Raw genomic sequence first — 24804 nt, 5'->3', positions numbered from 1 at the left:
TTCTCTGTGCAACGTTGTGAAACCTAAGAAGATATGTTAAAAATACTATGAGAAAGATGTAGCACAATGCACAATTTTGATCTTCTAACTTCTAAAACATCTCTAATTATCATTCACAGATTTCCGCCCCCCTCCCCCTAGTGCTGGGATTGAATTCAAAGCCTCATTAATGCTAAGAAAGTGCGCTACCACGGAACTATACACCCACAGCCCTACAGTGATTTCCCCCTGACCCAAGAAAACAGGTTTTATTTAAACAAGGGTTTAAATACATTTCATAACATTAAAACTGGAAGGGAAAATGAAAATCAAAAACCAGTGTATCACTTCATGTGGCACTAAGCAGCCATTGCTAATAGGCTGCAAGCTCCAAGGCCAACTAGGTATTTGACCCCTTGTCAAAAGTTTAACTGCTCTTAGGCTGGCCTCACATTCCATTGTTTTGGACATCCCTTAGTTAGAATGTGTCTGGTTAGAAAGATCTTGGCGGCAACCCTGATGGATGTCTTATCACCTCACTGGAGGGAAGGTGGCCTCAAGTTCTGCCCACTTGAGCAGGTTTGGGACACCAGCATCTCTTTCTATTAACAAAGGCTCCCTCTAGTGGCAAAGAGATGTTGCTGCTTACCCCATCCCCTTCTGATTCACCAGGGTTAAGGTCATGATACTCTTAGAGTATCTACTATGGGAGAGCAGAGGAAATTCTGGCCAGACACAGCCATACATGATCCTGGGGCTCTGGGCTTTGCTGAACGATCACATTGTTTTGTTTCAGGCTGGACACTACCAGATGCCTACTGCTTGACTGATATAAATGAGGGACTTCAAGACTAGATAGTATGGCTCTTTTCAGTTTATTGCATGAAGAAGTTACACTAGTTCAAGTTAAAAGTAGCCCCCAAATGGTTACATTATACAAGCTGTGAGGTTTTCAAACTGGTGACAAGGGACAGAAGGACAATTCTACTCATTGTAAGAAAATCCTCACTTAAGCTTCAGTAAGCCACAGCACTTAAAAGTCCATGAACTGATCATCCTTAGTCCAGTCTCTGCCAGGAACAGGCACATGTTCTTGTGCTGGTCGCCCTGCAGCTAAATTATGTCTCCATATTCTGGATGCTCAAGTGCTGTACCATTGCAGGCAAATTTTTTTTCTCAAACACCTTCACTAGTTTGCTTTTATCAGGGTCTTCTTGCCATTTCTCTGGTGAACTCATATGAATATAATCCTCAGTGCCAGCAGGAAGCCAGTCGTCACCCTTCTTGCACCAGCAAAAGGGTACAAAGAGTAGAGGCTCTGGATAGCAGATAGGGTACAATTCCCTTTCCCTCGGAGGCAGTGGTCTGTGGAAGGCAGCTACACAGGAGAAGGCAGGTGAAGGGACTCAAAGGGGAGGCTGCGGAGTTGTTGCTGGCGGCTCAGTGACTGGGGCCTACAGTGATTTTTTTTTAAAGATAATTTTTATAGAAAAACTTATCATGATCAGTTATTCCATTTAAAATTTTAGGCATAAGTCATGGGTAGGCAGTAAGGTAACTTAGGCAAAGTCAGATATAATATGATGCAGCACTCAACAGATTGTACCGTAACTTTCTCTATTTCTACAAAGCATTTGCCAAAATAAGTACTGGATAAGTGAAAAAAAGAGATTAGATGATATAGAGTTGGACAGACCTAAGACATGAGATATTTATAACTAGGATGGAGTCTTGATGACTTAACCCATTGTCCCAGAAGCACACCTATAAAAACTTAAATATATAATTATATTACACATATATTGTAAGGATATAATTATGGTATTAATATATTTTGTTAATACTATAATAATTATATACTTAATATATAACTATTTTATTTAGTATATTTTATTGCCAACCTATTTTTTTTTTTGAGAGAGAGAGAGAGAGAGAGAATTTTTTTAATATTTCTTTTTTAGTTTTCAGCAGACACAACATCTTTGTTTGTATGTGGTGCTGAGGATCAAACCTGGGCTGCACGCATGCCAGGCGAGCACGCCACCGCTTGAGCCACATCCCCAGCCCCAATTGCCAACCTATTTTAATGCACTTATATAAATTTAAATGTAATAGTCACAGATTTGAAAACTTGGGACTTAATGGGATAAGATTAACTAGCATGAGGCTATTTACTGAAATGCTATGGGACCTAGCTGGGAGAAGAAACAATACATATGTACAAAGAATCTGAAGATCACACAAAGATAAATGAACTGACTCAATAAACAAATTAATCAAGATAAAAATGAAGAAATTGGAGAGGCTGGGGTTTTAGCTTGATAATAAAGCAATTGCCTAGCAGACATGAGGCCAAGACCCTGGGTTTAATCTCCAGGGCAAAAAAAAAAAAAAAGAGAGAGAGTTAGATTCTAATGAACATAAGTAGAAGATGGTGGAAAAGATTTGGCAATCACTGATTTTTTAAGCATGTTGTTTCAGAAAAATCAAACACACCACTTAAATTTCTGGACGGCAGAATTACATCCAATTCTGAGTGTCCTCTCTGCAACTGAGAATGGCATAAACGGGGACTCAAAGTGAGGTGGCACAGCAGATCTGGGGTTGCACATACAGTACATAGCTAGGACATAGAAACAGCAAAAGCCAACACAGCAAAGAGTCCTCACATGCAATGAATCAAAGCAAGGAAGGCTCCCTGCATGGTACTTTGGGTTATAGTGAAAAAAGCTCATTTGGGTGACAGCATATATGATTTAGGTGACATTAATAGTATGAACAAGTGGATGAAGACTCAAGAGTACTGAAATGGCATGGAACTGTGTGTTCCTTGAGACATCTCGCAAAAATAATAAAACACAACATTCCATGGAAAAATAATTTTAGAACTCTACAAGAATGTTACTCTGGTTGATATATTGTACACAATATAAAACTGAGTTCTCAATATAAATAATCTTTATACACATATGGAAAATGCTGAGCTCAATATTTTATCAATACATATCTTTTGCATGAAATAACTGTTGACATTCCATTGAACTGGGGAAATGCTGCCTTAGTAATGGGTGTGGAAGCCATGAGAAAAGAAATATCTCAAGGTGAGACTCACTGAGGAGCAGCTACAAGAGACAATTGGCCTCTGGTGTGAGATAGACTGGGTTCAAATTCTGATTCTGCCACTTAACTGTTTTATGATCTCCGACAAGAAAACTCAACTCTGCACCTGCTCCTCCTCCTGTGCAGAATGGGAATCACACCAGCACACACCATACTAAGTTGTAGCAAGTGTTACATGAGTCTGCAACTGAAATGGTTAACATGGGGCTTGGCCTGTACAAAGAGTTATGTTAGCTATTCTTCTTCTTCCAATTCCTTCCCGTTACTTTGAAAATTGATATGGGGAAAAATACTTTAAAACACATTTTGACTGCCAGGTGTGGTGGTGCATGACTGCAACCTCAGCGGCTCAGGATGCTGAGGCAGGAGGACCACAAGTTCAAAGCCAGCCTCAGTAATTAGTGAGATTCTGAACAATTTAGTGAGACCCTGTTTCAACATAAAAAAATAAAAAAGGGCTGGGGATGTGGCTCAGTGGTTGAGCACCCCTGGGTTCAATCCCCAATACCAAAAAAAACATTTTTTATTGACAAATTATACTTATTTATGGTGTACATAGTATACATGTGGAATGGCTAAATCAAACTAATCATCTTATCCACTACCTCACATATTTTTTAGTATCAAAGTATGCTATGTTTTATAGGGGGGCATGCATTGGCCCTACATGGTAGGTTAATACACTATGGTCAGAGTCACCAGGTTATAAACTCCAGAAGAGTTTCTCATTTATAGTAAGAAAAAAGAATCCAGCCTGGAGATGTGGCTCAGTGATCGAGAATTTGCCTAGTATGTGCAATGACCTAGGTATAATTGCCAGCACTGCAGAAGGAAAAAAAATAACCTAGCATAATTTTGGGAATCTTTTTTTATGTTAGATTGGTCAAACACTACAACAGTGTCTTGCATGTAGTAGGTACTCAAATACAAATGAATCAATGAAATATCATAGAAAAACGAAGTACCCTCAAGCTTACCAATCTGCTAAATGTGACTGAAAGACTAAATTTGTTTATATGGTCATGAACTAATAATAATAGTACACACACCACCAAAAAATAATAACCAAAGCATCTCAAGTCTGTCCTGAAAATACATCCAGCAATGCTGATCTTACCAATGAAAAGACTTCATCAGCGAAGGCTAGAAATTGATCAAAATTTCAATTTACCCTCCTTTACTCATAATGTAATCAATGAAAGAAGCCACATCAGAATGGAATTCTTAGGAAGCCACATAATCCAGAAACAGGTTGGTTATTGGGGGCAGACAAAAGATAACTGGAGGTATTGCCCCCAAAGCAGTCCAATTTTCCCCAAAATCGATTCTTCTCATATAGTGAAGGAGGTCATGAAACAGAAGTATTTTATTGCTTTATTTGCATAATTAAGACAAAATAATTTTCAGAGACTAGTTTTTTTAAAATTATTTTAAAATAGCTAGGCATGGCTGTAGTCCTAGTACTTGGGATGTTGAGACAGGTGGGTTACTTGAGCCCTGGAGATGGAGGCCAGCATGGGTAACATATAAAGATACCATCTTAAAATAAATACATAAAATATTTCAGGTACACAGTAACCAATCAAATTGTATAGGCAAGTTTGGAATGATGAAACACACAATTCCCTACCCATGGTGTTCACTATTCCTGGTTCTAGTTTTAGTTCTTGTGGCCAGCCCCCTCTCAACAAATTAGGACCTCATATTGCTGTATTTATCCCTTTTTATAATACAAAATCTCAAACACCCAAATGTAAAGAGAATAGTATACTGAAACCTACATACTCAACTAATTTCAACAATTACTAATACAGAAATCATGGTTTATTTATAATCCCCTGCATCCAGAGTATTTAAAAGCAAATCATTTCATCTGAAAATCTTGCAATCTAAGAGATAAAAATTTTCTTTAAAAATCAGTAAGAAATACAAATCAGTAATAAAAAGGAACTACCAATACATATAACCTAGACAAATTTCCAAGAACATGCTGAATGAAAAATGCTAATCCCAAAGTTATAGGACATGAGACCACTTATACAATAATCCAAAAATGACAAAATTATAGAAATGAAGACAAGATTGATGGATGGTGAAGTTGGAGCAGAGTTATTGGGGAGGGGAGTGGCTATAAAAAAGGCAACAGGCAGATCTTTGCAGCAGTAGAAATGTTCTGTATCTTGACATGTTAATGTCCTGGTTGTGATATTTTACTATGGTTTTGTAGGATGTCACCGTTATGAAGAACTGGGTAAAGGGTCCTTGGGACCTCTGCCTTTTTCTAAAATGATATCAAAATTTAAAAAAATTAATTATAACACAAAAACCATAAGGACAGCAATTTTCCCTAACATCACCTCAGAATTCAAAATTCCAAATGTCCCACAAATGCCTTCTTACAATTATTTAACTTAGGATCCCAGTGAAGTCTCCACACATTTCTATTTAGTTGATATACCTATTCAAGTCTCTCTTACTTTGATACCTTCTTTTTCTCCTTGCTATTTATTTGGTGAGTAAACTGAGGAAACAGTCCTACAGAATCAGCTATGCTGCGGATTTGCTTAACTGCAATCAGTATACCTTTTTGCTCCTCTATCCCCTGTATATACTATAAACTGGGAATTAGATCTAGATGCTTGATTAGGTTCTGTTTGACAAATCAAAATATAACTTATATAACTGACAAAAATTACATGGATTAGGTATACAATGTGATGTTTGGATTTATGCATACATTTTACAATGATCAGATTAAGCTACTAACATATTGATCATCGCATGTGTGTTTGTGTTGATAACATCTACGTTGTAATCTTAGCAATTTTCAAGGAAACACTATTTACTGTAGTCACTATGTTGTCCAATCCTCCTCAGCCCACCAGTCCCTTGGCAGCTACCATTCTACTGTTTCTATAAGTCTGACTCATTTTAGATTCCAAGATGCAAGTGAGATAATGCAGTTGCTTTTTGTGTCAGGCTGCTTTCACTTAGCATAATGTCCTCCAGGTTCATCTATGATGCTGTAAATGTCCCGATTTCACTTTTATGACTGAATAGCGTCCCACTGTGTACGGATCCCACATTTTCTTCATCCATTGACCTTACTATGGACATTTAGTCCCACAGCTTGGCCACTGTGCAAAGCATTTCAGTGAACATAGAAGTACTTTGACATACTGATTTAATTTCCTTTGGATACATCCCTGAAGGTGGGACTGCTGGATCATATGGTAGCTCCTTTTTTTATTTATTTTTTGGAGACCTCCAGTTCATGTAATGGTTGTGCTAATTTAGATTCTCACTAGCAGTGCACATGGGTTCCACTTTCCCCACATTCTCACCAGCACTTGGTACCTTTTTCATCGTAACCATTTCCAGGAGGTACGAGGTGATATCTCATTTTGGTTTTGATTTCCATCTGCTTCATCACTGGTGATGCTGAATATTTCTCCATCTATCTGTTGAATACTTCTAATTTTCTGAGGAATGTCCATTCAGGTCTTTAATCTGTCGTTTAACTGGCATGTTTTCTCACTATTGAGCTGTTTTTAATCATAGGTTACCCTCTGTACTTTGTTGAATGTTTCCTTTGCTGATTGAATCTTTTACCTAATGATTTCAGAAATTGGAATGAACATTCCTATTAGCTAAAAATTCTCTATAAAGAACTTTCCTCTCATCAACTATTCACCTGAAATAGAACTCAAGCTTTATTTTCATTTTCAAATAAAAAGTGAGCTGATATTCTAGTAAGCTTCCAAGGTGACCATTACTCCTTTAAAAAATTATTATGAACTTATGTTATTTTGTCATGTTTGTATTTCAATAAGTTGTAATCATTGTTTCTGACAGTCTTCTATCTGATCACTGGAAGCAACTTCACAATGTTTTTATGTCCTTTAACAAGACCTCAATGGTTTTTAGCATCCTTCTTTCCATTCTGGTACACACCAGGCTCACCTTCTTCACTTGCTGTTGTAAATCTGAAAGCAGTTCTTTCATCTCTGGACCCTAGTATCTTTTAACTAGTACTTAGGAAAGACAATACAGAGACCAGGAATGCTCATTCATTCCAAGTCTTGCCAGTGGACAAAGCTCGGAAAATCTTTTAAATGGAAAAAAAACAAAATGAATTCATTATGGTATTTCCAATTCAAACTAAGTCTAACATTTAGTTTGAATTTTAACTTTTGACTCACAGTGAAGTCTAAAGTGCTAGGTCAAAAGGCAAATAAAAATTAAATTTGGGCAGAGGCTGCCAAATTCCCCCCCGTAGAGGTTTGTGTTACTAGAAATGTCTGAGTGTGCCTGTTTGACCCACAGCCTCAATAGCAGAGTATGTGGTTAATGTATACATTTTTCAAATCTAAAAAGTGAGAAATAGAAACTTGAATGCATGTTAGAGTTGAAGTTCTGTTGTGAGCAAATCTGAATACTTTGCATGTTTAAGGCTCATTATCATTCAATTTTGTAATTTGTTTTGGTATCCAAGATTTTTCTGTAAAAGTCATTCACTGTCTCAACAACTCAGAAGCTCTTTAAATATTAGTGATATTAACCCTTTCTTTTTAGATGATGAGCAAGAAACCATCTCAAAAAAATAAATGAAATAAAAATATTTCAGGTACGCAGTAACCAATCAAAATTGTATAGGCAAGCTGAGAACGACGAAGCACACAATTCTCTACCCATGGAGTCCACTATTCACTGGTTCTAGTAAAGTTCTTGTGGCCAGTCCCCTCTGGGGCTGTCTGTGTTTGATATGAGTTGCAAATACTTTTTTCAAGATTGTCCTTCAACTTTTCTTGCAAAAGTTTCATCCCCCCATGCAGGTTCCATGTTATTTGGTTCAAAAAAAGTCCCATTTACCAATCTTTGCTCTCAAAACTTCCGATTTCTGAGTTATATTTTGGAAGCCTTTCCATTTCTAGGTTGTAAAGGAATTCACTCTTTAGGATTCTAAGGCTACTTCTAATTTAATAATTTTAGTTATCTGTTGACTTCCTGTATTGAAAAATGATTTTTTCCTGTTAGTTTTGGTTCTATTGGTTAAATTTGAACTTCTTTCTTGCACTAATTTTAACACGTTATCCTGAATCCTGAATTTATAAGATGACAATTCTAACACCCACAGTGCTTACTATAGTCTCACATTTTGGCACATGCATTATTAACACTGAAAATGAGCTTCAAAAAATGTGCCATTGCCACCACTGCTTTACAAACCAGAGACAAGAATCTTGCCTCCCATTTCACTGGTGGGAGTGGTGAAGCCAGGCTTCAGAACCAGGGTTCCAGCTGCACAGCCTGCACTCTCACCCACTAGACTGTCAGAGCTAAAACCTCTACCTTCTACCTTCCCCCTCATCATAATCTCATGAACATTCATACTGTACTGTACAACAACCAAACTGTTCAAGCTTCATCCTTAGTAGAAAGGAATCTATACTGCTATAGACTATAAGCATTTGCCACTCTTCTACCTGTGTTCCTTTCTTTTCCTATGGACTCCTTGTGAGAGAGTTCCTAGTACTTTACAACTTATCTTTCCTTGTACTCCATTATTGCTTGAAATCTAACTCAAGTATGCTTCACATCTGCTCCAAAATTTGTCAGACTTTTATTTAAAATGGCATAAAACTATCATTTCTTATTTGGGCAACACTCCTTCCACTTCTCAACCACAGGTTTTCTTTTTCTATTCAGAGATCTTCTGGAATAACTCTTTACTCCTGCTCACATTTGGTCTGGCTGCTCTTCTGGACTGGCTGAACAGTCAGTGATTTCCTTTGAGCTGCTCTTCTTTATTGCTACAGCCACTGTGTCCTGATTTCTTAAGCTAGCTCCTCAATTTGCTAGAATATCTCCTCCAGTAACACCCAAAAGGAGGAGAATAATTTTCAGAGTCCTTGAGTGTCTCAATGTCTTGATTTTTCTATCACACTTCACTGAAAGTTTGCCTGGCAATAGAACACGGAGCTGAAATGAAGTTTCCACTAAGCTTTAGATGTCCTGCTGAACGACCTTTCAGCATTCTGTCTTCTGCTAAACTTGATGCCATTTAAATTCTCTTTCTTTGTAGGAAAACTTCACTTTTCTCATTATTCTTTATCAACAGTGACATGTTGAAATCCTGGCCTTTTTGTTTAATTGTGTCAGGCATTCAGTAAACTCTTTTAGTGTGAAAACTCCTTTTTCCAGTTCTGTTAGATCTTTTATTTTGGCTGATTTCTTCCACTCTATTTTCTCCCTTCTCTTTCTGAGACCTTTTAGAGTCTCCAAGACTGGTCTTCCTTATCTCTTATGATCAGTCTAGTTTGTCTTTTGCTCTACCTTTAGGAGATTTAACATTTTTTCTTTAGTCTGCCTACTAAATTTTATAAATAAATCATTCAATTCTCTTTCTTTTTTATTCATCTCTAAGGCAAACAGAATTAACACAACATTAAGTAACTTCAAACTGACTTTTGAAATGAAGAGTGATCAATTTAACAGGCATAGGTATAAGAATTCCTGACAGCCTGTCAACCCACACTGCTGCACATCTAGATGGCCAGGCCTCATCAGTACCAGAGTCATTCTCCCTGTTGTTTTTCTAGAATTACTCTTTAAAGAAAAAACCATGATGGGGTTTAGCTGAAACACAAGCCTCTGGGTCATGTTGGTGAGAGACAACACCACAAACACATCTTGGAAGATGCCACTGTGCAAGTCTAGTCTCAGGATCACAATGGCAGAGGTTACCAAAAGCCTTATCTTTCTTTTCAAACCTCCCAAAGATTACCTGATACCCTGCTATATTCCTTTTGATATGGTCTTTTTAGCCAGATATTTTCCTCTTTAATTTCTAGGTTGCTATTCTTACATTAGCAATATGATGACCCTAACAGTACCCAAATATCACCCAAATGGGTGATAGTCTAAATAGTCACATGACTATTTAGAATTAGAAAGTTCAGATAGTAGGAAAAGTCACCCTAAAGTACTATCTGATACAGCTCGGGTCTCATGTCTGCAAACAGAAGCCTAAAAGGAGAAATGTACATATACCACTGAACTCGAGGACACCATGTGGGGCTACTGGACCGTTTAAATCTCTGGGTTTCTCCTGCTTCCTGGACAGCTGCTCACATAGCCTAGGGGCATCTGGACTGGTAACATTTGCTGAACACTGGGGAACCCAGCCCCAACTTTTCTATGAAAAGCTGCCATCTTGAATTCGCCATGATGGTCTCTAGATCAATTGCTGAGAATGGGCTTGTACTTTGTCAGTAGCTTGTCCTGCTGTGAACCAGTCAGATACAGCTGTGGAGCTCTGTGCAATTAGAAGGCACAGAGCCCACATAATCTAAGAGGGCTCTGCCACTGCTGATGGCACTGCACTTTCTGTTGACCATGAGGAAATGGTGTCATTCTCTCATTTCAGATCCTGCCTGCTGGGAGCATTCAGATCTATTAGGACAAAGCAGCAGAGTTTACCTGAATCAAGACCATCATACACAATGCTGCTGGCTCTGCTCTTAAACTAGTGGCATCAGCCACTTGCCAGCTCATCATCTCTGCCTCAGTATAGGTGATCTATAGGGGAGGGCTGTGACCGATTGGAGGTGCAAGGGCCTAGATCCCTTATTGAGGGCCACTGGCTTAGAGGGGCTGAGTAGGGTATTCAACTGTGAGAGTCACTGGACAGATGCTGGCTAGCAGCACTATCTTAAAGCCATTCACAACCTCCAAATTTTTCTATTTTTATAATTATTTTTTTCTCTGTTCCTTTTTCATAGCATCCTTTTCTTAGTTTTATCGAGATTGATTTTTTTTCTGAAATCCAAGTACAAAAAATATATGTTTTAGTCAGATCTTTACTGCTGTGATCAAAATACCTGTCAAGAACAACTTAGAGAGGAAGAGTTTCTTTGGGGCTCATGGTTTCAGAGATTTGTCCATAGATGGCTGACTCCATTGCTCTGGGCTCAAAGTTAAGCAGCACATCATGGAAGAAAAGCCCAGCAGAGGAAAACTATTCAGCTGGTGGTGGGGTCAGGGAGCAGAGAGAGGGAAAGAGGGAAAGGGCTGCAAGGAATATGCACCTTTTCAGGGCATGCCCCCATAACACGCTTCCTCCAGTCATGCCCCACCTGCATACAAGTATCGCCCAGTCTATTCAAACTAGAATGGGTCAATTAGGTTATGGCTCTCATAATCTAATCATTTTACCTCTGAATATTCCTACACATACAGTAACCTTGAGGGGATACCTCACATCCAGGCCAGCAGCACTGTCTTGGAGCCATCCACAACCTCCAAAATTTTCTATTTTCACAATTACTTTTCTGTTCCTTTTTTAAAGCATCCCTTTCTTAGTTTTATGCAATTTTTTTCTCCGAAATCCAAGTATAACAATCTATCGATTTATTTTTTTTTAAAAGAGAGTGAGAGAGAGGAGAGAGGAGAGAGGAGGGAGAGAGAGGGAGAGAGAGAGAGAGAGAAAGAGAGAGAGAATTTTTTTAATATTTATTTTTTAGTTCTCGGCGGACACAACATCTTTGTTGGTATGTGGTGCTGAGGATTGAACCCGGGCCGCACGCATGCCAGGCGAGCGCGCTACCGCTTGAGCCACATCCCCAGCCCTATCGATTTATTTGTATGTATCGCTTTCATTCCCTGAATAACCTATATCTCTGGGGTCAGAGAAACTCCCTAGTATTGATCTTATCTCTTTCATGCTATTGGTTCCACTCAATAATCTGATTTTTAAGAAACAAATGGGTAAATTAGTATGGGTTTCCATACTTTCTAGCTCAGTCTCTTTCCTACATGGAAACTACCTAGGAACCCTGTATAGGATAGGGGGCATGGCAATATGGTGGTATCAATTATCAGGCTTTGCTTTAGGATAAGAGCTGCTGTCAAGATTGTGGGGCTTTCCAAATGTCATAACCTAGATGACAACATCTGTTCTGAGTATCAGGGTGGAAGAGCGGGTGGCATGCCTACTGGTGCAAACTATTCCATATATAGAACTTCAATTAATCTTTTTTTTTTTTTAAATACCACTTCTCATTCTCACCATCCACTATACCTGCCAATTCTGAGCCCAGAGTCTCTTGGGATCCCCATAGCGGGATGGTTCCCACATCCCTCTAGTTCTCTCCTAGCACATTCTGAACTGCAAATGTTTCCACCTCTCTGTCAATATGTTCCCATCTGCTTTGTCTTCTAGAAATTCATTGAAGGCTGTCATCTGTTGCTTAATACCCCTTCCTCTTCTAGTTACTACTTTTTTTAAAAAATATTTTTTAAAGTTCTAATTTCTATTCTAAGTGTACTCTTTTTATTATAGATTAATTCAGCAGGGTCCTCAAAACGGTTGGTGCACTCTCATGCACAATCCTCCTTGAACCTTCTGGCCAATGATTTGATATGAATAAATGCACATGATTTGAAACTATTTTTAAAAAGTACAGATATGAAGGAAATCAATTTATAATGCAGTGAGTTGTATGCAAGTTTTTCAATTTCTGTGTATTGTTTTCAGCAAGAGGATCTTTCAATAGTTTATTAAAAGCAAACAAACCAGGAAAATTTATAATTTCCTCTGAATTTGATGATTCAAAGGTATTTATGCCATTCAACCAAGAGTGGAGGAAAAAGAGAGAAATTCATAGCTTTGTGTGTGGATGTGTTTGGGGGGGGATGTAAAACTGATGAGTTTATTTTAGAACTGTTGATTATAAAATGTTTACAAGATGATTTGGGAAGATATGTCTACAAGGTAATTGAACATATATTTATGGACCAGGCAGATTGGGTCTTTGGACCATGCTGCATACAGAACCACCCAGCTAGAAAATAAACAATTTACTAGGGCAAAGAGAATTCTAAGGAATATAAATAGTTAAGGATGGGTTCAGAAAAAAAATCAACCTCTAACAGAGACTGTAAAGGAGTGTCCAATTATATCAAGCAAGGAAAAGACTAAAAAGCATGTATGGATTTTTTAGTAAACTATTAAATACCCTGGAAGAATAATGACATTTAAGAGGCAATTTGCAGCAACTTCACCAATGTGAATGTACCACTTCAGACAATAGTTGAAATACTGATTTGTAGTAGTACCTGCCCCCTACACCTGTGTGCATGTGTTTCTCTAGAGGGAATAATGAATCCAGAGCTGAAATGTTGCTGAAAAGGATATAGAATTGAGATAACTGACAAGAATTGTTGAAAATGGTTCAAGAAGTTCAGGAAGAAGAGGGAAATGTGAAATCATAGGTATCTGAAAATTAGGGAATAAAGAGGGGGGTCAGATGATCATTAGTAGAACAGATACACAGGAAAGGGAATGAGAAAGGGGAAAAGACAGGAGTTGGATTCAGAGAAGGAGGTATGCAAGACAGTATTTTTAGAAACAGTAAGATATAAGGTAGTAACAAGTTGAAGAGCAGCAGAGGAAGCCAGTGACTTCAGAGAAGTGCAGTCCAAATCCCCAAAGTGGAGAGGATAAAGGACTAGAGTTGAGGAATTAGATCAGCCATGTGCATGGATAGTAGAAGGTATTTGGGATGACTGAAGTACTGAGGAAGAATGAGATCAAATTTCTAAGTTTAGAAACTTAAATTTAGAAATTTCTATGAGAAGTGACCCTGTGACTACAAGAGAAGTCCAACAAATAGCAGATAGTGCATTCATCCCTGTCTGAGTAATCAGGGAATGCACAGGTGTCATGTGGCCCTCCTGGCCAGTTGGTTGATAGGGGAGTTTGAGAAGTCAGGAGCTGAAGGTGCCTCCTCAAGCGTCAGGCCACTGCCATCATGCTGGGAAGAGCACAGCAGTGCACACTGGTGGGGCTGAAAATGCGCCAAGACAGATAAAGCTCAACGGTGCACAGGCTTCCACAGAATCCTCATCCAATGATCTGTGACAGTTAGTTGTCACCATAGCAAACAATAGGCACAGTTCGACGAGTATGCACTGGACAAACTGGGTTGGATGCAACCTGAGCTGGGACAACTGCCAAATGCCACCTAAGTGAAAACAGATCAATGTCTCCTACAGAACCTTATCATTTAAGACCAAGACTGGAGCCCAGGCCTAAAAGAAAAGCAGATCTGAAGCCTGCCAAACAGTCACCTTCTTTTCTGGACCATGTACATGGGCCCGTGGCTCATACTCAGGACACACTCAACAACAGACGAAAACACCCACGCAGATGGCATCAACCAATAGTGTGTATAATCTGGGATAACTAACAGGAAAAAAAAACAATGTGAATTTATGTGACCTGGCAGTTATTTTATAACATTTGCTATCCATTAAAAATTTTAAGGGGCTGGGGATGTGGCTCAAGCGGTATCGCGCTCGCCTGGCATGCGCGGGGAACTGGGTTCGATCCTCAGCACCACATAAAAGTAAAATAAAGATTTTGTGTCCACCTAAAACCAAAAAAATAAAAATAAAAATAAATTTTAAGGGGGGAAAAATAGGGGTTAAGGTAGACTCAAAGATTATTTATTATGCAAGATATATATAACACAAAATGAAACAGAAGCAAAAATATCCCTCAGGTAGTTCATAGTTGAGTATACAACCTCTTATGGATGGTTCTACACTAGAATAACATGATTTTAATAATCTTGGTCCAATGTTAACTGGAAAAATATTGTTTCCATATTTTCCTTATCATACAAAACAAATAAATACACTACTTCTTTAAAATACACTACATCTTTAAAAAAACATACGTACCTGATTCTTTTTAGGAAGTGCCCTGTTTCTGTACTTCGTTTCTTGAGACTTCCTCCTATTAATTTTCTTTTCCTTACATGACTTAGTTTCTGCATTATGTAAGTTGCAAACGTTCTCCTCTGCAAAACTGATCAATTGCTGTAAGAAAAATTTAAAGCAGGGATCCCATAAAGCCCAAGCAGTCACATTTTTAATGTAAAGCTCTATTATTCTTTTTCCCATGATGCTCCTATCATTTTACATCCCATTTCTTCTTAATTCACAAATTCCACTAGTGGCATTTTAACCAAAATTAAAATAAGGAAATTGAAGATTTATTTATTCATCAAATATTTATGGAGAACCTACAATTTAGCACTTAACTATTGTTGGGTTACAAGAAAGAAAATTGTGAACTGTAAGATTCTATGTTTGAATTATGGGTTTATCACTTAAAAGTTCTATGACATTAAAATATATGTTTATACAATATGATATAAGCAAAAAACAATTTAATCCAATTTAACATAATAGAAAAAGACTTGCATTCAATGAGCATTATGCTTATAACTTCCAGTTGAAACTCAGTGTTAAATTGAAGTGCAGTTTAAGGAGGAGTTGTGTTTTTGTAATTTTCCAGCTCTGTTAATTACAAGCTAATCTCCTCCACATTCACCTCAATGAAATTCATAAAATTACACAGTTCTTAAAAATTTCAAAGGGATTACCTCTCACATTAACAATTTGCGACATCTGCCAAATGCCACCTAAATGCCAAGATAATCTTGTTTTAGTAAATTTTTCTTCTAACAGAATTTAAAATCAAATCAGTAAACATTACTACTCTGGATTACATGCTAGGTAGATTAAGATTTAATTTTTAATAATACTCATTAAAGTAAGATTTTACCCATTATGATTTGATCATGAATATAGAAAAAATATATTGTAAGATTTAATATAAACACTTACCCTTCTTCTGCCAGAAGTCCGCGTTAGTCTACCAATTTTACGGGAGGATACTTTCTCATGGTTATTTGAAGAACTAAAGGTATCAGTGCCTGATAAGTAAGACACAAACAAAATCAAGTTGCTAACACAAAATGATAACATGAGCCAGCTTTGGGAAATACTGAACAGTCTTTTAGATACACTCACTTTTAATATCATATTTAGACGTAAACAATTACCAAGAGGAATAATTTTTGAGATCTAAAAATTCAGAACACTTTGAGCTTCTGAATATCATCACTTTCTGTGGTGAATGCTTAACATATTATCATGCTAACAGACTAAATTACACCACAATACCACATATTATGATAAATGCATGCTATTTTCATAGATATCCATTTATTCCAAACTATATTTTGTAGAAGGAAATTATAATGGCATTAAGATAACCATGAATATATCTTGCTTAATTAAAAGAAAAATTTTGATTTGATTTGTTTTATAAAAAAGTACTATAAAAAATACTATAATGAGTTTTAAGAGTTAAGACTTTGGAAAATGATTAGACTACATACAGCTCAAAAGTTAGCACAAACTTAATAATATATGGCTTGGATTCTGTGCTCATAAGATGGCTGGTGTCAACAAGAACCCATTAAAGGATTGCAACCAGGGAAGTAAAGGCTAAGTAATCGTTCTCACTCCAAGAGCCCAATCTATAACATTTACCAACCAATGCCTGGTTTGTAAGAAGAGCTGGGAGCAATCTCTGCTGCCTTAATAAAAGATAAGGTCCTTGGAAGTACAAGTGCCAAAAATGCCATGCTAATATTGATGAAACATTTTCGATCTTTAAGAATAACCCTTATCTTACAATTCAAATCATTCCAGTTGTGCAAAATATGATAGGCGCTTACTATTGATACTTAAGAATTGAGAGTCCAATAGCACTTCAAAAAAGGATTTTCAAGATTTAACTTCCATCACAGAAAGTTAAATGTGGGTGATTATAGGACTTAGAATGGAAAGGGATAGATAAGCAACTTCCCATAAACTTTTTAAAACTACAGTGGTAGTTTTTTAAAACCAAGCATAAATTGCTGTAACAAATATAAGTCATACCTGAGAGATTCTCAGAAACGGAAGGATTCAGAACTCCAAATGATACCTGAAGTGGTTCTATGTTTTCCTAAACAAAGTGGGGGCAGGGAGGGGGGGAATGGTAGAAATTAGATATCTTTAAATTCAGTTAATATATAAATAATGTGCCCAAAAGAAAAATGTCTTATTTGGGTAAGAGGAATTGTAATAAGATTATAATAAGCAATAGGATTAAAGAGAAGTCAACGATATTAGATTTAAAAATACATGTTCTTTATAACACTGAACAATCATTTTTATAATGAAACCATGGTTAGTAATTATAATCCACCAAAATTTCTATTAAAAAGTGAAAGTTGCTTAATGATTCATTGATAAGTTACTTTTTGGTTTATTAAAAATTTCACATGGGGCTGGGGAAGTGGCTCAAGCGGTAACGTGCTCGCCTGGCATGCGCGGGGTGCTGGGTTCCATCCTCAGCCACCACGTAAAAATAAAATAAAGATGTTGTGTCCACCAAAAACTGAAAAATAAATATATATATATAAAAAAAAACTCTCTCTCTCTCTCCTCTCAAAAAAAAAAAAAAAAAAATTCACATCATTCCAGGCATGGTGAAGCCCTCATGAAACTCCAACTACTCAGGAGGTTGAGGCAGGAGATCTCAAATTTGAGGGGAGTTTGGAAAACTTAGAAAGAACCTGTCTCAAGATTTAAAAAGGGCTGGGGACAGTACCTTATTGGCAAAGCACTAAATTTTATATGTAAAGGCCCTGGGTTCAATGCCTAGTACCATCAAAAAACAAACACAAAAACTTTTGTTTAAAGCCTGCAAAGTAAGAAAACCTAATAATAAATAAAATCTAACATTACAATATTATTCCTGGAACTTCAAGGATAAAGTGGCAATATAAACACATTAATTGCCACGGTGTTCACAGACCATGGACTTCATAGATAAAATTGGTCAATTTGAAGAAATATCCTTTTTTAAATCAGCTTGCTCTAATTCTTTCTTTTTTCCTCAAAAATGAATGCTGGATTTTGTCAAATGTTTTTTCCGAATCTACTGAGATGATCATACAGCTTTTCCTGTTTTGGTCAGCTTTTTCATTGCTGCAACCAAAAGACCTTATAAGAACAATTTCAGAGAAGGAAAAGGTTTATTTGGGGCTCAGTTTCAAAGATGTCAGGCTACAGAAAGTAGACTCCATTGTTTTGGGCCCAAGATGAGGCTGACCATCAGAGTGGAAAGGCACAGGGGAGGAAAGCAGCTCATACAAGGCAACAAAGAAGCAGAGAGAAAGCCCTATTCCTCAGGGACAAAATATATGCCCCAAAGGCATGCACCCAGAGACCTATCTCCTCCAGCCACACCCTGCTGGCCTACAGTTTAGTTTAAGGCTCTCATAACCCAGTCATTTCACCTCTAAACTTACTTGTATTATCTCATTTATGAGTTTTTGGGAACGTCTCATAATTAAACCATAACAATTCCATTATTTACCCTTTAATATTTGTTAAGATATAGAGCTGTCATTTCTTTTCTTCCTAATATTGGCAATTTTTCTTCCTTTTTTCATTAGCCTGATTAAAGGCTTACTAATTTTTTGCATGATTTTTTTTCAGTTTTAAAAATACAGGAATTTTTGCAGTGTTTTAATTTTAAAATGGTCTTCTTTCATATTCCAGTACTTATAAAATCTGAGTACATCTTATAATTCATGGTGTTTTTAATTTTCAGCACTTTCTCTTAGTGAGACATAAAACAATGGTACATCTTACAGCAGTTAAGTCCCATGAAATATGCTATGTACAAGGAATCATGGAAGTATTGTTTGTAAGAGGGCAAAACAGGAAAAAAAATCTACATAGAAACTAGATTTAAAAAAACAGTGGCACTTCATTTAGTCTACCTCATGATTCAAAGCATAGCTACTGTCCATACAAAACAGGTATGACCTGAAGAAAATCCAACAAGCTTGTTCTGCACTCATCACACTTACAAGATTCTCCCCCTTGTCCTCAAAATTTGGTTGAGGCAATTGCTCAGGAACTGGTGATTGCTCAAGTAGCAGAGGACTAACACTACTCAAATCCTTTTGTCGGACAGGTGTTCCTCCTTTACGCAATGGAGTGTTTGCTGGCAAAGATTCATCAAACACTTCTGGGCTTAGATCCTCTCCAAAAGTAACTCTCTTCCTCTTCCTCACATTTAGAAAGGCCGATGTTTTAAGACTTTCTTGATCTTCTACAAATAATAAATAGGAATATGTTAAAAAATTAAGCCCTAATTCAAATTATTATTTGAATAAAAGATGGTTTATAAAGCAAATCCAAAATGGCAAAGAGAATATGGCACAGATTTTAAAGTATAATTTTGCATAAATATCTTAATAGTTTATAAAATTAAATATAAAGTTTTTGCTGGGCACAGTGGCATACACGTGTAATCCCAGTGGCTCGGGACGCAAGAGGATTGCGAGGTGAAAGCCAGCCTTAGCAAAAGTGAGGCATTAAGCAACTCAGAGACCCTGTCTCTAAATAAAATGCAAAATAGGGCTGGGGATGTGGCTCAGTGGCCCTGAGTTCAATCCCCAGTAGCACCCCCCCCAACACACACACACACACACACACACACACACACGCACATATACACATACATACACACATACACGTATATATAAAAGAACATACATATATATATTCTTTATAATTCTACCATTAAATAAAATGAACATAGGTGAAATAGACAAACATTAAAAAAAATTCTTTTGCAGTGCTGGGCACAGAACCTAGGGCCTCCCCATATTGGGCCAGCTACTACTGAACTATACACTCAGCCTCAGACCAATTCTAAGGCTCTCCAAAGAAATTCAATCCCTCCCAAACATCTTTCATTCCTACATAATTTCAGGAGCATCAAAGCATTAGTGGATCACTGAAAATGGGATATATTAGATTTTGTTAACAAGAAAAATGATGCCCTCAGGCTTAAAAGTAAATATGAATTTTTTACCTGCTTTTTGTTCTTCGAAACAGTTGGAAAGATTTGAGATTAAGCCTGGACCAATCAAATCATCACAGTGGTTGTCATGGTGCTCCTAAACAAAAATGATAATCAATGAGTGATTCTCTATAAAGAAATGTACATGTAGCTATTAAGAATGGCAATTTTAGGGTACTGGGATTGTGGTTCAGTGGTAGAGTGCTCACCTAGCACAGGTGAGACACTGGGTTCGATCCTCAGCACCACATAAAGACAAATAAGTAAAATAAAGATTTAAAAAAAAAAAAGAATGGCAATTTTGACGTGAGCAGTCATTGTAAAATTGACATAAAAATGTAATATTTGAGAATAAATTTAATCAACACGAGTAAGAACTGTACCCTTAAAATGATATAAAATTACTGAGGAAATAAATATATAAATTAAGAAAAAAGAATGTTAATTTTGAAGTTTTTCTGTCAAGGGCAGACAGTATAGTACTGAAGATTATCTTAATCTTCATAATTGTTCTAAAACATCATGATGTTAGATACAAAGGAAAAATGGGTTCTCTACATATTATTTTGGCACATAGTATTTTAAGCCAAAATTTAAGAACAGAAATCCACAAGTGTGAGTTAAATCATTCCATCTTTAACCTAGAAAATAAAATTAAGGAAAATGTGAGTGGCTAGAATTATAGTGTACTGCATCTGGTATAGGACGAGACAGAGTAGACAAAGAGTCCAAAGTGTTAAGAATTGCACTAAAACAAGAACAAAAAAAAAAAAAAAAAAAAAAAACTAAACAGGTAAATGAGTTAACCGGATGTGTTTATCTTTAAACATGAGAATTGCACCTTCCATAAATGCTCAAATTTCTTGCCTTCATTACAAGAAAGAAGGCAGCTTTTGTCTATGTTTATCCAAATGAAGATTATAGAGAGGCAAGTTGTAAAGGAGGATATTGTGAACTCTGCAGAAAGACAAGGGGAACACAGGGCTGCTGGACTTTCTAGGATAGAGAGTTCGGCCTGTGGACTGGATCAAAGTCCCCTCTGAGTCACCACCTACTTGTACAGCCTCAACCCACTCACTGTTCTTGAGAGCTTTTCCTTTTCTCCACTACATCCATCCCAAGAGCAGCACGTGCCAAGAATAATTCTGCCCCAGATGAACCTCCTTAAACCTGCTATGTCTCAAATCAGTTCTCTTTCCTGACCAGGCAAATGTACATAACAAAACTGTGAAGAAAGTTAACATACACACAAAATTCATGGTTACCTTTAGATTTATTTTTAATTAAAACAACCATAAAAGTTAACAAATAACTTGAATTTTGTAAGCCAAGCAACTTGGGCCAACTTAATAAAAAGATCCTCTACACAATCATGCCTTCCTATCATCCTAGTGGCAGGACCTGATGTTCATTATATAATTTTTTAAAAAACAATTATACCAAGTTATTAAGGCGTTATCTGAGAAGTTAACCTAAAGATATAAATAAACAGTGCTATACTAGAGATCTAAATCAGTTCTCTAATCAAAAAGTTGATAAAACACTTAAAATAGCAACTGACCATGAAGACGAAAGGTAATCACTTCATTTTGGCTTTAAAAATAAACCTGTCAGCATAGCTGTGTGTTAAAATGCATGTGCACTGGAAAAAAATATTTGTATTTCTGATGTGCCAGGCACTGGTGCTAACTTAATATCAGCATCAATATATTATAAATACAATTATCAATATACTGAATGCTAAAATTACCAGATACGGGAATTACTAATATCCTTTATAGGTAAAAAAACCAGGACAAGAAAAGGTTAAATAATTTGCTCAGTTATTACATTTCTGAGTCTGAATTTGACAACAGACACTGACTCCTGAGCCTCCATGAGCAACCTGACACAGATTTTAACATCATTCTTACCTGGGTTCACTGAACAACCCTTAAGCCTAACCTACATGCCAAATGGGGCTCACACCTGTCCTGGAGTGTACCACTATAAAGATACCAGAACTGTACAGAGACACTCCTCAATGAATGCCACCTATTTCCCACCAGCTTCCTCTTTTCTCATATCAACTAAGCTTAGAGAAAAAAGTTTGAGATTAAAACACCCATGAATCACCTGGGTTTCTTGAATAAAGAGAGGGTCTAATGTAGGACCCGAGATAGTGCATTTCCTCAAGCTCCAAGGTGACAGTGCAAGGATCTGGGTTCTAGAGATTATCATATGAATATCTATGGAGATATGTATAGAAACATTCACTGCAGTACTTTGTGTAATAAAGAAATACTGAACCAAAAAAAGAAAAAGAAAAAAGGAAAAAGTTTGTGTCAGATCAGGCGGGGGAGGCTTTATTGAGATATCACTCCCAGGGGGAACTCGATAAGACCCACAGAGGGGACAGGAGAAGGGTCTGAGAAACCACGCGGAAGTTCGACCGGACTGGACTTTTATGGGGCTTACAGCAGGAAGGGAAGGGCTTGGGACAGGAAAAGGTGTTTCTAGGTTCCCTTGCCCCCTTGAAGTTGGTCAGGGGAGTTGGCTGAACTCCAGGATTGGCCAGGGGGTCCTATGGATTGACAGGCGTTAGTCAGGAGATCTGGCTGATTGACAGGCGTTTCCACCTGCATCTGATTGATTTTCTTTTCCAACGTGGGCTGCTTTGTTCTAAGTTGCCGCTAAGTCGCCACCACTGACCTAACAGTTTGGTTGTAAGACTTATTTTTTAAGACCAAATATTTTGGATAGATAGGTAACAGACTGACACACTACATTTCCTTTTACATTAGTATGATACATGACATTTCAGAGGTATTGCTTTGAAGAAAAATGAATTCTTATTCATTTGCTATAGGAAATATAATTCTCTTCTTACCTGTAAGTTCTCTGCAAAAAGGTTGCCAGAAGGTTTCTTCAATACAGAACGAAGTACAAAGGAGTCAGTGGATGGAATGTCCCTCTTGCACACAGTGGTAGCTGATGACGTGGCCTCGGGGACTGTGTCTGAGCTTGCCCCTGCTGTCAGTATGTCAATTAAAACAGCATCACTTGATTCTGTGCCCTCTACATAATCAGGAACCTTGCATTCTTCAAGATGAACATGTGATTGTGAGATGTCCAAATCTCCTTGTTCTAGACCAAAAATATTTGATGTATTGCAAAGACAATAGCATGCTATGAAGAAATTCAAACCTTATACATCCTGTTCAGGGAGGAGCATCTGAGATTTAATTTGGACTTATAAAAAGAAGACAGAGAAGTGGCCATCAGTCAGTTTGTAATTCAAAACTGATGAATAAGGGGAAAAAAGCAAGCAAGAGATGTTGGCCACCATAGAAATCCAGGTCAGAGGTTGGAAAACAGCACCACAAATGAGCCATACACTGCTAGTCTACCTCGGCTCATAAGGCTCATAATACCTATTACCTGCATTATAAAACTAACCTAAGCAAACCATTGAGTAATGAGCAATTTTACTGCTGAAAATCAGAGGCAATATGCAAGAGAGGTGGAAATGAGAAGCAGGTAAGGTTATCAAACCAAACCAAGTCAATGTGTCACATCTGTGGATTCTGCATTGGTAAGCGCAAGGACCCAGGTAAATCTGAATTTTATTCTAGTTACTTACACGTAAGAATTCTCCTATAAAGGAAACATTCTGAGACGTATTTACACAAAAAATTATTTTTCTTTATGAGAAATAAATTATAGGTTAAAAAAAAAAGGCAGGAAGGAAAGACTTGGAAGCATGAAGGGAAAGAAAAAGAGTGTGAAGTGACTAACAACAAGGTCAGACAAGCAGTGCCGCGAGACACATGAGGCTACCAGCAGCATAATTATTCTGAATTTCTGCAGCGGTACAGAAGGGGCAGAGACTGACTGTACTGAAGGCAGAGATCAAAGGTATGCAGGCCTCCTGTCCAGGTGCCCCCTTAACAAAGGACTTTCAATTCCATTTTACAGGATTGTTTTACTCTTCCTGGAGGCACACTGTCTGAAACATGACCTCTTGGGAAGCCACCAAACAGCCAGACAGTGTAACTCATAATAAGGCCCCACTGCAATAGTAGACCCACTTTTCCCTGTCTCATTGAAGAACTTTTGGGCAGCTTACTGAGATGCTCAAGTGAAATTTTGATACTCATCATGTATCAGACAGAAGGTAGAGTAAGATGACTGGTAAAATGATGATTTTTATTATCTATACTATTTATAAATATTATAAAACTATTTATAAGTATTATTAAGGACTATGTCACTCCTAAGCAAAGTCACATGACAATAAAGCAAAGAGAATTGGTCAGGAAGCAAGAGCACCTTATGTCATCATAGTGACAAGCTCATAAGCTGGCTGCTGTTGAGGGCCACAGCCAAGTGGGGAAGATGCATGGCATTTTTGCCAGAAGGGAGTGGTTGAGAGGTGACACCAGAGAGCCATTGAGATGATAATAGTTAAGTTAAGCTGCATATTCAGTTGTATATAGACCCCTGCTGTCTGCCTCAGGCACCCGATTCCTGGGAGTTCGAGTTGGTTGGTGAAGTTCTGGAGGAGGGATTTCCGGTTGGGGGTGTTCCTGGAAGGGCCGCATGGGTCCCGATCACGGGAGTTCGGGCAATAAAGGAGTTCCTGTTTGAACGTACAAGTGCCTGTGCGGCAGGCTGCCCTTAGTGACCAGGCAGGCTTCCATCTATCCATCCATCTATCATGGGATTAAAATTAAAAGTCAGAGCACATGCTCTCTACAAAAAATGCTAAAGAAGTTCTTTTTCAGGGTAAGAGAAAATTCCAGAGGAAACTTAATCTTTAGGAAAGGACGAAGAAGAGCAGAAACGGTATATACTAGGCAAATATAAAAGGCTAGCTCCCCTTGTAAGGGTAAAATTTCTAAGCTGATTCTAAGCTGCAAAAGTCTGAGTTAAAA

General features: G+C 37.5%; 1 protein-coding gene across 1 annotated transcript in view; it reads right to left on the bottom strand.

The window, feature by feature from the left end:
• Window positions 1–947: 947 nt before the first annotated feature.
• CDCA2 (cell division cycle associated 2) overlaps window positions 948–24804 on the bottom strand; it is a 49436-nt gene continuing 25579 nt past the window's right edge. Inside the window, exons 8-14 of the mRNA XM_081269062.1 lie at window positions 22758–23014; window positions 19901–19985; window positions 18888–19132; window positions 16903–16969; window positions 15799–15887; window positions 14848–14985; window positions 948–1433 (exon numbers count right to left, since the gene is read on the bottom strand). Coding sequence (XP_081125188.1) covers window positions 1386–1433; window positions 14848–14985; window positions 15799–15887; window positions 16903–16969; window positions 18888–19132; window positions 19901–19985; window positions 22758–23014 — 929 coding nt within the window. The 3' untranslated portion in view covers window positions 948–1385. The remainder of the gene's footprint in view (window positions 1434–14847; window positions 14986–15798; window positions 15888–16902; window positions 16970–18887; window positions 19133–19900; window positions 19986–22757; window positions 23015–24804) is intronic.

Source organism: Spermophilus citellus, assembly GCF_964194105.1.
Source record: "Spermophilus citellus genome assembly, chromosome: 16".
NCBI classification, from domain to species: Eukaryota; Metazoa; Chordata; class Mammalia; order Rodentia; family Sciuridae; genus Spermophilus; species Spermophilus citellus.
This window is presented reverse-complemented; position numbering and strand designations above follow the sequence as displayed.